The sequence below is a fragment of the Lipotes vexillifer genome, unplaced genomic scaffold, assembly GCF_000442215.2.
Source record: "Lipotes vexillifer unplaced genomic scaffold, Lipotes_vexillifer_v1.1 scaffold164, whole genome shotgun sequence".
In the NCBI taxonomy this organism is placed as follows: Eukaryota; Metazoa; Chordata; class Mammalia; order Artiodactyla; family Lipotidae; genus Lipotes; species Lipotes vexillifer.
The window spans coordinates 4,089,594-4,103,767 of NW_006789313.1; the positions used below are offsets into that span (position 1 = coordinate 4,089,594).

Sequence of the window (14,174 nt, forward strand, 5' to 3'; positions counted from 1 at the left end):
AAAAAAAAAAAAAAAAAAAAAAAAAAAAAAGAAATGTAGGACGCTCTTGTACTCTTCCTGAACATTGGGTTTAGCTTCACGGACTGATACGTGAGAAATACTAAACTCTCCTTTTTTGCTCTTAGGAATCAATCAGTGACTTCTACTGGTATTATTCAGGGAAGGACGTCATTGATGAATCAGGACAGCACAATTTTTCCAAAGCCCTGGCGGTCACCAAGCAGATTTTCAATTCTCTTACGGAATACATCCAGGTATGTGCTAGAGAGTGCATGCCTGAAAACAAGAGAACATTTTTAACATTCCCATATTCTAATTCCCTACGGAATACTTGGCTGCATATGTGGACTGTGCATCCAGCTATAGCACTGACAATATTCCTTACCTATAAATAGAAACCAGTAGTACCTACACTCTACGAGAAGCTGTAGGTTATGGACCCCACTGTGACCTGTAAATAGCAGTGTCACACTTTATTTGCATTTATCTGGTTAACATTGTGCTTTCCCTCCTAGACTGAAATCTTTTTGTCAACGGAAAATTTCTTATTCGTTTTAAAATTCTTCATTTTTAGCATGTGTGGCACATCAGAGGTGTTCAGTAAGCATGGAGAGTGGAGTGGAGGAATGATTGATAGAATGAAGGAATAAAGGGACAAGTGGTATTATCTTGAGCCTTGAGATTAAAAAGAGAATTCATGAGAGCCTACTAATTTGTCAGAAATTCACTCTATGGAAAAGGTAACTTCAGAAGCACATAAACTAAGTGCAGTGGCAGTCAAATCAACAGGTAAATTTCAGGTTGAACGTCTCACAGCAGTCTTTCTCTGTTCACAGCATTCTCTACTCATTGCCTACAGTGGTCTAGCTACTGTGAAAAGGAGTAGAGGACGTCCTCAGGCCGAATTTGCTGTGAAATCAGTAGCCATATCATGGTGCTCTGTGATGTAATATAAGATTTTTTAAGATCGATATGTTGAGCCAACTGGCACACTCAGATCATATTTGCTTACTAAAATAAACACAAGACTAAGACTAAGACTTGAAAAGAAGGATTTTAAGGAAGATATTGATCCATGCTTTACTCAAGGATTGTAAGAACATAGGGAGATAAACCTAGGAACAGGTGACTGAGCTGAAGTTTCACAGCATGTGAAATACGTATGAAGGTCATTGAACTGATCTGACAAGCATCTGATTTGCTCTCTGCAGAGCCCATCCTAGTCTCCAGAACTTCCTATGGAGCACTTAACCCACATGTAAAAGAAAAGCGTATTTGGGGTGAATGTGAGTTTCTTTCAACAATCAGTTTTGTTTCAACAAAGAATCTAGAGGCTTCTAGGGATCAGACACCAAATGTACATGAACAGTGATTTTTAAACAAGCTTACTTGATTTAGGGACGCAGGCAAAATTTCTCCTGCTCACTTCTTCCCTGGGAATTCTGCCAAGCCTTTTCTAGAACTTGATACTAGAACACTAGTACCAGTGTTCCTTTTGAAAGTTTGTTGAAGCGTGATTTGGAGAGTGATTAAAGTGTAGAAAAATATAGGAAAAAGCTATAAGGAAGAGTTAAGGATAAAGAACATAGGCAGAATGTGACAGAAGGCTCTAAATGTATAAAATATATATGTATACAAAAGAGCCTCACTGAAGAGGTAGGGAATAAGGTGCTGGCCTAAGAAACTTTGGAAATGAGTACAGTCTGAAAGACCAAAGGCAAAAGGAGCTATACATAAGCACTTTGGTTGATGCAGTTTTTCCCATGTGGATATGTGTTAATAATTCTGAAACCATTATACATATATAATGGAAGTGAACCAGGTTTCTCACTGTTGGAGTGGGAACTTACAGAGGAGCAAGCAGAGGAGAGGGAAGATCCCTGTGGGAATGAATGAGAGTCAGAGACATTTGTGTGCTAAACTCATGTTCAGCTTAACATAGATACAAATGGTTACATATGGAAATATTTATGGATATGTGTATACACATGGATTAGGACAACACACATATTTCTGCTGCTCTGTCAGCCAGGAGGACCTGAAAAATGATACCCCAGTAGCAACAAGCACAACTAGAGCCCAGATCTTGGTTTCTAATACCATTCTCCATTGAAAGGAAATAGGGCTCCGTAGAGAAACGGCTGATTCTAGAACTAGGGCTGGAAACATACAGGATGAGCCTGGAGAATGCTATAGTGCAAGAGAATGCTAAAAAAAAATGATGGGGGTATGTCAAAGGGATACAGGAGCCAACTGAAAGAGCTCCCAATGGCCAAAACTGGAAAAATTAGAGCTACAGAAGAAAGTAAATAAAGTAGTACTGAATTATAACCCAAAGCATAAAATGAATGTGTGGAGTCCATACTGATATACATAAATGATTAAATAAATAAGAAAGAACAGACAACTCTCCATTCAGAAGAATTTCAAATAACTGATTTTTAAAAAGAAGAGAAAAGAAACAGTGGTTCAATAATGATCTTCCAAAATAGGAAAGGCTATTGACAGGAAAAATGCAGACTGGTCATCAAGTCATCCGTCTATGTCTGGCTTTCAGAAAAGATAGAGATGATGTACCTGACATTTAGGTTAATGATAAGAAGATCCTAAAAGTAGTTGAACATTAGGAATATAATTCAGATTTTTTCACTTAAGTAGATAGCCACATGGTCATCACATTTAACATGCAGCTTTGCCTGCAAACAATGCGTGCACAAGGGCCTGGTTTTCAAATTGTGCTCCTTGGAACCCTGGAGTTCCTCAGAACCCCTCTTAGGCCAAGGTGTGGGCCAGAGTCGGCAGGAGTACCCTTCAGTCCTGTTTCAACCAGAGCATTTACCTCTTAAATAATGTCCTCTAGCATAAGAACGGAAGCTAGAAGAAAATCTCTGAAAATCACCGCACTGTGACATTCCTAGTGATTTTTCCTAGACATAGGATCTTAAGATTGAGGGGCGGGGGGGACCCGATGGAGTGGGGAGAATAGTAATATCCTGGGAAAATATTGAGCTGCAAAATATGTGACTTTTGGAAAGAGCTCTCTACATATATGAGCTGATGTCAAATGCCCTTACTAGGGCAAGTTTCAGAGCAGCTTGTGATGCTCCAGTGAAATAAGAATGTCCTCCTCTCCGTAGGGCCCCTGCATTGGGAACCAGCAGAGCCTCGCTCACAGTAGGCTATGGGATGCAGTGGTCGGCTTTCTCCATGTATTTGCTAACATGCAGATGAAACTCTCTCAGGTACTGTGGCCCGTTCCCCGTTCCCGACGTGTCGTTGGTGTGAAACGCTAAGTCAACCCCCACCCCCTGGTCTTCCCATTGTGGATGTGGCTGCTTGATGAAATGATTGGAAAAGCCATGCAGATCAGGTCTCATTTTTAAAATGAGGGCCTATGTGGGAGATAGGAATGAACACCTGCGGGGAGGTGGGGGCGGGTGGGGGTGTCCCAGACAGGCTTTTGCATGAATGCAGCTTTCTCCCTTGTGTCCTTTTCATAATAGCCTACCCTTTTCATAATGGCCTCAACACTTGCTTTTTATGGTGCTAATCCCTTTTGCTTCCTTGTCACTGTTTTGCAATTTATGCACATGATCTACCCCCCTGTCTGCTCTGTCAGATGTCTGCATGTCTCTGTAACTCACATCTCCCTTCTCTGTCACCTTTGCTTCCCCTCTTCCCCATCTCTGCCTTTCCTTCTCACTCCCCATCTCTCTGGCAAGATCAATCGGAATCGCTCAGAGCATTTATTATGAACAAATAAATGTAGTGTCTGTAGTAGTCGATGGCCTCTCTCCATGGCAACACATGAGGGAGAACTTCAGGATATGTTTCAGGCTGCTCAGAGTAACATTGGCAGCATTAATTTAAATAATGTGTATCTAAAATTGTCAAGGCTCTCACATCTGCCTCTCTCTTTTGGAATGTGCTATTTTCCCCTTTCATTTTTCCCCTTTTGACTCTGGCCTTATGGGAGGAGAGAGTTCTTGGGAGGGCTGCCGATTTATCAGCCCAGTGGGGCAGTGCGGTGTAGAGGCTCCAGAGACAGGATCCTGACCCTGCCACCTCCTCACTGGTGTCTTCTGGGAAGTCACTTCCCCTTTCCGGTTTTTGCTTTCATCATCTATAAAATATTGGGAGTTAAAATAGACGACCTTTGAGGGCTCTTCTAGCTCTGACAGTCCACACTTCTCTGATGTTTTGTGGACAGCTGTGACGCACTCCAAAGGTGCTAGAAAAATCCCTCTGAAGGCTGAAGGGCCAAAGAACTATGTCTTTGTGAGAGAGAGTCTGTAAAAGAAGTGTGGCCGCGCAGAATGCATTTTTTAACCTCACCCTCAGACTCCCCCCCTCAGATCTTCCAAGGATTGTTTTGCTTCTGTGACACAGGTATCAAGCCCAGAGCTCACTTGGCAATGCCCTGTCTGCAATGCTGAAATGAAAGCCAAACAGACTGGTATCCAAACCATCCGGAGGAATGGCCTCGATGATATATTAATAACATTTTAAGGGACCACTGGCACCCAGATCACCACCAGTTAGAATCAGGAGAACCTAAATTAAGAAAGAAAGGAGAACCCAATTGGTGATTAGAACCTTGATACTTTAATTGGATTGCAGTAGTATTCCCCAAAAGCTCACTGGTAATTCTTCCGTATGAAAAATGGCAACCTAAGCTACTAGAGATACCTAACGGCTCTTTGGTGGATTGGGTTGTTCAGTAGTTTTGGACAACAATTGGTATATCTGCCACGTTGCGTTAATAAAAGGAAAACTGTAAAGGAACTCTTTTGTATGAGCGCTGCTGCAGCAAGCCTCCCGATGCTACAAAGAGAGGATGCTAAGACATCCGCATTCACCGTGAGAAGGGAGCTCATTCCGGAGATGGATGTAGCCTTCACCTGACCTTCCCAGAGCAGGCTCTCCTTGCTCACTGCCCTGTACTTTACTGAGGGATCAGATAGCTCAGGGGTATCTCCTGTTTCTGTTCTAGGATTCCAGTCAGATCGGGCTGCTGAAGGAACTCTTGGATCTCCTTCAGGACATGGTGGTGATGCTTCTGTCCCTCCTGGAAGGTTGGGCTGTTTGGTATAACTAGGCAATCACACAACTGTAATCGGTCCGAGCACTAACCGTACTAATCACGCAGATTATCCTTCTGGCAGGTCATTGATGCCATATGACATTGGTTAGAAAACCAAATTTTCAGAAACAAAAAAATGAGTGAGGGGCACATGGTCTGATGGACAAAGCCTGAAACCAACTCATTTTATCTCAGTAGGAAAGCCAGAATGAACTGGGGAAAACCTCCAAGCTTTGCTTTTCCCTATCCTCTCCCTCTCCCCATTGCTTTTCGATACATCTGGCTGCCAGTGTGTATGCCAGCCATCTAGTTGGGCACCCTCCTAGGTCTAGGGGGATTAGAGGGGCACCACTTATCCCTATGTGTCCCTGATAATCTGATAATGAAACCCCTGTCCAGGCCCCAGGCCAGACAAAAGGCACTGGTGTGGCCACCTCCTCCTTCCCTGTGTTTCTTTCCCCCTTGGCTCCTGGTGGTGTAGTCTTTATGGCTTGCTGCTCCCTCCTACCCATTTTCAAATCATCACGGTCAGAAAAGAGCTGACCGATTTGGCATATAAGTCTTCTACAAAATATCTGCCTGACCAGTTACATGATGACATGGGTTTATTTATGTATCTGTATGTCTTTTTGAACCTGCCTCACAGGGAATGTGGTAAATGGAACTATTGGCAAGCAGATGGTTGACACACTGGTAGAGTCCTCTACCAATGTAGAAATGATCTTGAAATTTTTTGACATGTTCTTGAAACTTAAAGACTTAACCGGCTCAGACACCTTCAAAGAATATGACCCCGATGGGAAAGGGATCATCTCCAAAAAGGAATTCCAGAAGGCCATGGAAGGGCAAAAACAGTACACGCAGTCGGAGATTGACTTTCTCCTTTCGTGCGCAGAAGCGGATGAGAATGACATGTTTAATTACGTTGACTTTGTAGACCGGTTCCACGAGCCGGCCAAGGACATAGGGTTTAACGTGGCGGTGTTATTGACAAACCTCTCCGAGCATATGCCAAATGATTCTCGCCTTAAGTGTCTGTTGGACCCAGCCGAAAGCGTACTCACTTACTTTGAACCGTACCTAGGACGCATTGAGATCATGGGTGAGGCCAAGAAAATTGAGCGTGTTTATTTTGAGATCAGTGAGTCCAGTCGAACTCAGTGGGAGAAGCCCCAGGTGAAGGAGTCTAAGCAGCAGTTCATCTTTGATGTCGTCAACGAAGGCGGAGAGCAAGAGAAGATGGAGCTGTTCGTGAACTTCTGTGAAGACACCATCTTTGAGATGCAGTTAGCATCACAGATCTCAGAATCGGACTCAGCCGACAGGCCAGAAGAGGAGGAGGAAGAAAATGAAGACTCTTCCTATACGTTAGAAGTTGAGGGTGAAGAGGACGACAAGGCTTTTGAGTGTGCCTCTGCGTTTGCCGTGGCCTGTGCCTCAGTGAAGAGAAACGTGGCCAACTTTGTGAAGAGGGCCACCCTGAAGAACCTCAAGAAGCAGTGTAGGAAGGTAAAGAAGATGACTCTGAAGGAGCTGGTGAAGGTGTTCCTCTCTTTCTTCTGGACGTTGTTCGTGGGGCTTTTCCACTTGCTCTGCGCCATACTGGGAGGAGTCTTTCAGATTCTCTGGAGCACGGTGTTTGGAGGGGGCCTCATAGAAGGCGCAAAGAACATCAGAGTCACAAAGATCCTGGGTGACATGCCTGACCCAACCCAATTTGGTATCCACGATGATGCGATGGAGGCCGAGAGGGCAGAAGTGCCCGAGCCGGGTATCGCCACGGAACTCGTGCGCTTCGTAAAGGCGGAGAGGGGAGATGCGGATATTATGTCAGATCTCTTCGGACTCCAGTCAAAGAAAGAAGGTGGCTTAAAGCATGGGCCTGAAGTGGGTTTGGGTGACCTCTCTGAGATTACTGGCAAGGATGAACCCCCCACGTTAGAGAGTACTGTACGGGAGAAAAGGAAAGCACAGGTAAGCATGATTTGTTTCTATCATCATCTTTCTTTATCCCTAGAAAAAGACTTGCCACTCTACCTTGCCGTCAGTACTGACACCAGTTCCTAGGAGGCGACGTTGTGTTAGACACCAGCTCATCTGTGATTACCCTGATCTGATAATTCCAGCTCTGCCACGTCTGGAGAGATGAGACTTTAGGTGGTTGTCTCAATATCTAATTGCTGAATGGTCTCCCAGTTTACATTGTAGAGTTCAAACAGGATGGTCCTTGACCCTCAACTTGCTTCCACACCTTTACTAGGTTAGTTCTCAAGGCGCACAGGTTCATTCAGTAACTGAAAGCATAGAAAACCAGGTATAGCAAACGAGGAGACCTTTCTGGTGAGATAAACTTCTGCAGTATCCTAAAAGGTCCAGATGTTATCATATGATTTAGCACAGTGCCCAGCGACTTTCATCACGCTTGGGACATTTTCATCCTTGTGATGCAACCACTATCCAGTTTGGACTTTGAGTCAGTCAACTAGATTAAGATAGCAGTAATTCAGAGCCCTTTGGCCTGAATGGAAAGTTCTGGGTGGTGCAGCATCCAGCTCACAGCATCATTCTAGCGATAAAGAGAGTATGGAGAGAAATGTAAAGCGATCAGAGCCCAAAGTCAACCTTTATTCATTTTGTTAAAAATAAATAAAGTGATTGATTGATTGATTGATTGATTGATTTATGGCTGAGTTGGGTCTTTGTTGCTGCACGGTGGGCTTTCTCTAGTTGCGGCGAGCGGGGGCTACTCTTCTTTGCGGTGCGCGGGCTTCTCATCGCGGTGGCTTCTCTTGTTGCGGAGCACGGCCTCTAGCCGCGCGGGCTTCAGTAATTGTGGCACACGGGCTTCAGTAGTTGTGGCTCACGGGCTCTGGAGCGCAGGCTCAGTAGTTGTGGCACACAGGCTTAGTTGTTCCGCAGCATGTGGGGTCTTCCCGGACCAGGGCTCAAACCTGTGTCCCCTGCACTGGCAGGCGGATTCTTAACCACTGCGCCACCGGGGAAGCCCCTTTATTCATTTCTTACGTGAATGTTTATTGAATAGTTAATATTCACTTGTCACTGTTTTAGGCTCTGGGAATACAGTGGTGAATGAGAAATGCATCATCCCTATAATTTAGTGGAAAAGAGAGACATTGGACAGGTCAGTACAAGCAAGAAGAACATTAGGACGTCTATCAGGTGCTATGGAAATGTATAGGAGAGATGTCTCACCTGGGTTAGAGAGTCAGGGAGAGAAGTATCCGAATCATAAGCATTCTGACAGTATTAATTTATTTATTGTTTTGCTCCCTGATGTCACCCAGGGCCTAGAACAGAGTTTGATACATAAAAGGGACTCATTCAAGGCCTGCTACATGCCAGGCTGTGTTCCTAGGATATGAGAATACATTGATTAACAAAAGACACAACACTTTTGTTTTAAAGGCGCTTAATTTCTAGTGGAAGAAGACAACAAATAATTATCATTTTTGACAGATGCTAAAATAAATGAACAAGGTCGTGTGTTACAGAATGAATGTGGGCCCTACTATAAGTAGGATACTCAAGGAACATCTGCAAAGGTATCATCTGAACCAAGTCCTGAAGAATGGCAGGCCCATCAAAAGCCAGGGCAGTCATATTCCAGGCAAATGATATGGCATGTGCCAAGGTCCTGGTGCAGGGAAGGATTTGGAATGTCCCAGGAAAGGAATGAAGGTCTGAATGTTTGTGCTGGAAATGAGTCAAGTGATGCAAGGTGAAAATGGAGAGAAAGGCCATGATCGTGTAGGCCTTATAGGCTTTGGTGTAGGGAGCTTGAATTTTATTCTAAGTGCAGTGGTCATCAATCAGAGGGATTGGGGTGATGGAAGAGAATTGAAGATACTGTCTGATGGACGCAGGTTCTGGATTGGACCCGTGTTCCGTCTCTCCCCGACCCCGTGAAGCAGGAGGACCACTGCCACGGGGCTCTGACAACGTCCCAGCAAAAGTTCTTTCTTTGGGTTGAATAATAACAGGGCGGTTATGTTTTCAAGCTTGAAATCCTTTGTCTTACCACTCTAGAGCAGCTTAATATATAGCAGGACACCTATGTCCTGTGATCCTGAGAAAAGCAGAAGCATAAAGAGAGAAAGCCGTTGGGACTTATGACCATGGAGAGTAAAATGGCCAGTGATGTGGCTCATCACCATGAACTTGTTTATTTTGAGGAAAGTTTGACTGATTGTTATTTTTGTCTAGGCAGCAGAGACGAAAGAAGCTCACGAAGCCGAAGGAAAAGTGGAGTCTGAGAAGGCAGAGTAAGTTCTTGGTAGCATGGGCTGCTCTAATTGCTGTGCTTAATAGTTCTCGATGTTAACTACTATTTTGTTGTTATGGTAAATAGAAAGCTTGATTTCTATTAATATAAGAAACAGATATTGTGCAGGCCCTGGATACATTTCTTTTTTTTCTTTTTTATGGCTGAGTAATATTCCGTTGTGTGTGTGTGTGTGTGTGTGTGTGTGTGTGTGTGTGTGTGTATCTTTTCTTTATCCATGCAGCTATTGATGGATGCTTCAGTTGCTTCCATGTCTTGGCTATTGTAAATAATGCTGCTGTGAACACTGGGGTGCATGTATCTTTTGGAATTACTGTTTTCGTTTTCTTTGGATATATATACCCAGGAGTGAAATTGCTGGATCACATAGGAGATCTATTTTTAGTTTTTTGAGGAATCTCCATACTGTTTTCCATAGTGGCTGCACCAATTTACATTCCCACCAACAGTGCACAAGGGTTTCCTTTTCTCCAGATCCTGGCCAGGACTTGTTATTTGTTGTCTTTTTGATGATAGCCATTCTGGCAGGCGTGAGGTTTTGTGGTTTTGATTTGCATTTCCCTGATAATTAGTGATGGTGAGCATCTTTCCATGTGTGGATACATTTCTTTTTTACCCCAGCTATACAGTAAACACAGTCTAATAATTTTGTTCACTTTAGACTCCAAATAGTAGATCAGAGTTTCACCATCTGACCGAGCAAATTATCAAACACTCACACTTAGCAACTTCATATAATGTTGATGATGGTGATATCTGGTAATTACTGAATAACTGTTACATACCAGGCCTTTTGCTAAGCTCTTTTATACAATATCTCATTTAATTCCTACGACAAACTTAGAAGAATAGGTACTGTTGGTAATGCCCATGAAAGCCTAGAAAATAAAGGACACCATTTCTGAAGGGGAAAAAGGTTGGTAAGGCAAAGTTCAGAAGAACTTGTATATAACTGATGTACGCCTGTGACTGTCACTCATCAAAGCAGGCACCGCTCCTAAATACAAAGTTGACAACCAAGCACTATGGGTAATAAAGACCTGAGGTTCCCACCCTCAAGGAATAATACATCTCCCACCCATCTCAGCCAAGATTTCTCTTTAGCTTCCCTGCGAGGGCCCGGCCTCCCTCTCCCCTCCATGATGAGTGGCCTTCTCATTCCTGCAGCACGGAAGATGGGGAGAAAGAGGACACAGCCAAAGAAGAGCAGGCCGAGGCCGGGTGGGCAGATGCGACCAAAAGGAAGAAGCGATGGTGTGGCCAGAAAATTGAGAAGCCTGAAGCCTTCATGGCCAGTTTCTTTAAAGGGCTGGAAATCTATCAGACCAAGCTGCTGGTGAGTGCTCTGGCCCTGGCCCCGCTCGGGTGCAGGCGCTGGCCCGGGCGGACCTCAGAGAAGTGGCCACTGACTTCGTTTCACGTTTGGTTAGTTGTTCTTCCTCGTCTTTCTCATTCCTCTTCCTTCCCTCTTCTCGATTATCTGTCTGTCCCTTGTGTTGGAGGGAAAGGAACGGGGAAAAGGCAGGTGCTGCAGCCCCTCTACCCCGCCCTCTCTCTAGAAGAGCTGCTCCTTTATGTGTGCTAGGTGGGGACTCGGCCCATCCTGGTCCAGAACTTCAGAAGTAGTGAGATCATCCAGATGCAGAAAGAACATTCCTGTGTTGTGTCAGGTTCTCACACTAGTCCTCAAAAGCTTTGTTACTCCACACACCCTCAGCCCAGCTTGTAATATCCTTTCTCCGGCAAATTGCCCACTGAGGCACAGTTGCTGAAAGCCAGGACTACACCTCCCAGCACCATTGGTGGGAGCCCCGCTCCACGGAGAAGGTGAGAGCTTCCCCAAGCAGCTACCATTCCAGTCCTCAAGTGTCGATTTTTCCCGGGAAGATGGCAGTGGGTATGGGAACGGTTCCCCCTAAAAGGGGAGAGGCAGAAGCGCTGGGTCTGTGACTTACAAAGAGACAGAGACTCTCAGCCTCCTCAGTCTGGCTGCAGCCAGGGTGGGAGCTTCAGGGGTCTTTGGTGGGCCTAGATCACTCATAGTGTCCAAATTGACTGCTTACTTGCTGTGTGGAGGGTATACACACGTATGCACGCACATATGCCTTCATAACAGCATGAGTCCTGTGCTGGCGGCGTGTTTAGGCCTTTGCTTCCCTGAGGTTTAAACCAGAGCAGGGTTCCCTTGAGCATCATTCTGAGCAATTTTTTTAAAAAATCATCAATTTTGGTCCCCCCAAATAAGTCGTAAGAAGGCCAGGACAGTCCTAGATGAGTGGTTACCAAAGAGTAGGACTAGTCCTGTGTAAACTTCTAATCAGAGAAGATCATCTGTGTGAAAGAGGGAAGGTCCTTCTCGCTGCCAGAGCTCTTCTACTTCTGCCTGTCCTTTTCTTTTCAGCACTACCTGGCCAGGAATTTCTACAACCTGAGGCTCCTTGCTCTGTTTGTAGCCTTCGCTATCAACTTCATCCTGCTCTTTTACAAGGTGACGCTTCATTCAGGGGGTATTTGGTGAATAGATTATATACTTTTTAAAAAGTAGTAGAGGTTATGCTCTTAATTCAAGCAAAAACTCTAATATCTAAGGAAACTTCTAAGACACTGGCTTCTAAAACAAAGGACACTGTCTTTAGCAATGGGGAGAATAGAGAGACTGGTTGTAAGGGAAGCCAGTTAGGGCACCATTTCAATCACTCAGGCTTGTTTTAGTTACTACTTAATTCTGCAGACATTTGTTGGGTGTCTACAATGGGCTAGACCCTATATTAGGAGCTGTAAGGTATTTCAAACTGAATGATAAATACAGTTCTTTCGCTGAGGAATAAGGTAACAAAGAACCATGATAGTTGGCCCGTATGTTAGAACTATTATGAAGGAAGAATTAATAGGAGTTGGTTTCTGGATGTGGAAGACAGGGACTCATCGAGATAAATGAAGATTTTGAATGTTGGTAAGTGGGTCTTGTACACTGTAGATGCATAATAAATGTTAGTAGGATGAACTAATGAATGCTGTAGGTCCTGGCTTCTTTTTTGACATCGTCTTTAACTGGCTATTCCGTCTCTTGCCTCTCTCCCTTCCTATTGAAAACCACAACTCTAATTTTTATAAAATATGCTCTTATCCACGTCAGTATTGCACTTGATAAACTAATGGCTTGCTGTTGCCCATAGCAGAAGAATGGAAGTCTGTAGAGGGGTATGGCGAAGCCTAGCTTTAAACACATGGAGAGGTTGAGGTGACTCAGCCATGCATGTGGAGACGGCCAGCAAGCAGCTGGACGTGCGCGGTAACAGCCTCAAAGGCGCCGATTTGGGAGTCACTGTGTAAGGATGGCAGTGAAGCCACGGGTGTTAGTAGCATCTAAGAAAGAAGGGAAATGTCTGCACTTGTGCATATGCGAGTTTGTCCTAGCCTCCTCCCAGGCTGTAGCATTTTTTTGTTTTCAATTCATTTGTTTTATTTATTAATTTTTGGCTGTGTTGGGTCTTCGTTGCTGCGCGCGGGCTTTCTCTAGTTGCGGCGAGCTGGGGCTACTCCTTGTTGCAGTGCGCGGGCTTCTCATTGCGGTGGTTTCTCTTGTTGTGGAGCACGGGCTCTAGGCACGCGGGCTTCAGTAGTTGTGGCACACGGGCTCAGTAGTGTGGCTCATGGGCTGTAGAGCACAGGCTCAGTAGTTGTGGCGCACGGGCTTAGTTGCTTAACCACTGGGCCACTGGGGAAGCCCCAGGCCGTAGCATTTCAAAGATTACCTCCTGCAGCTGAAGGATTGTATAACATGTCGCAACGCTTTCCTAACTTTTAAATTTGGGGCTTGTTTTCAAGACGGAGGTTTTGTCTCTTAAAACTTTTGTTTGCAATTATTAGAGATCCTGGAGATTCCCAGGAACGAGGTACCTAAAAACCTCATTCCCTCACCGAGTAATACGGAATCACTACTATTTGCACAGCAAATCCCAGCAGTGTAAAATATGTGGGGAGAGCCCAGTGGCGGAGGTCTTTCCGGTGTTTCTAAGAGAGTGTGTGTTTTGGGCCAGGTCACCGAGGAACCTTTAGAAGAAGAGACAGAAGACATTGCAAACCTGTGGAATTCCTTTAATGATGAGGAAGAGGAAGAAGCAGTGGTATTCTTTGTCCTGCAGGAGAGCACTGGATATATGGCGCCAACGTTGCGGGCCCTGGCCGTTATCCACACCATCATTTCTTTAGTCTGCGTGGTGGGCTATTACTGCCTGAAGGTAAGTTGCCAGCCACTCTGAATCTAACCTGACTCCTTGGGGAAGAAGCATCATTTTTGAACCCAGCCAGCCCTTTGTTCTCTAAGACTTCAGACTAACAGCCTAAGGTTGGTGAAGCCGCAGCCTGGGCGCCACCCAGGAGCGGGTTAAAACTGCAGACCCTTGCCCCCTACCCGAGCCTTTTAAATCAGAATCTGCAGTGGACATGATCCGCAGGTGATTTGTATTCACTCTCTGGTTTGAGAAGCCTTGGTCCAGGAGTCTCACTTCAGCCACCCCTCGTGACATTGCATAGAGTCCAAATCATCGGGCTAAGTCAGGCATGGAGCTGGTGATGAGGGGCTCTTCTCACCTTTGAATTTATGTTGAAAGTTCTATAAAAATGCTTTTCACCTTTCAGAAATTATTCGGTCTTAGCTATTTGAGATGAGTTACTGTTTCCGTTGTCCTATTGCTGCATAACAAATCACCCCCCAGAATTCAATGGCTTAAAATGATAACCATTTTCTCTCTGATTCTGTGTCTGCCTGGGCACATTAGAGCGGTT

The 14,174-nt window shown here is 44.8% G+C and overlaps 1 protein-coding gene across 1 annotated transcript in view; it reads left to right on the plus strand.

Annotated features, from left to right (window-relative positions):
• The window catches only part of RYR3 (ryanodine receptor 3), a 394,047-nt gene that overhangs the window by 359,663 nt on the left and 20,210 nt on the right, over positions 1 to 14,174 (plus strand). The window contains exons 89-96 of the mRNA XM_007462557.1: positions 126 to 254; positions 3,138 to 3,242; positions 4,994 to 5,075; positions 5,730 to 7,057; positions 9,308 to 9,366; positions 10,554 to 10,722; positions 11,788 to 11,874; positions 13,427 to 13,627. Coding sequence (XP_007462619.1) covers positions 126 to 254; positions 3,138 to 3,242; positions 4,994 to 5,075; positions 5,730 to 7,057; positions 9,308 to 9,366; positions 10,554 to 10,722; positions 11,788 to 11,874; positions 13,427 to 13,627 — 2,160 coding nt within the window. The remainder of the gene's footprint in view (positions 1 to 125; positions 255 to 3,137; positions 3,243 to 4,993; positions 5,076 to 5,729; positions 7,058 to 9,307; positions 9,367 to 10,553; positions 10,723 to 11,787; positions 11,875 to 13,426; positions 13,628 to 14,174) is intronic.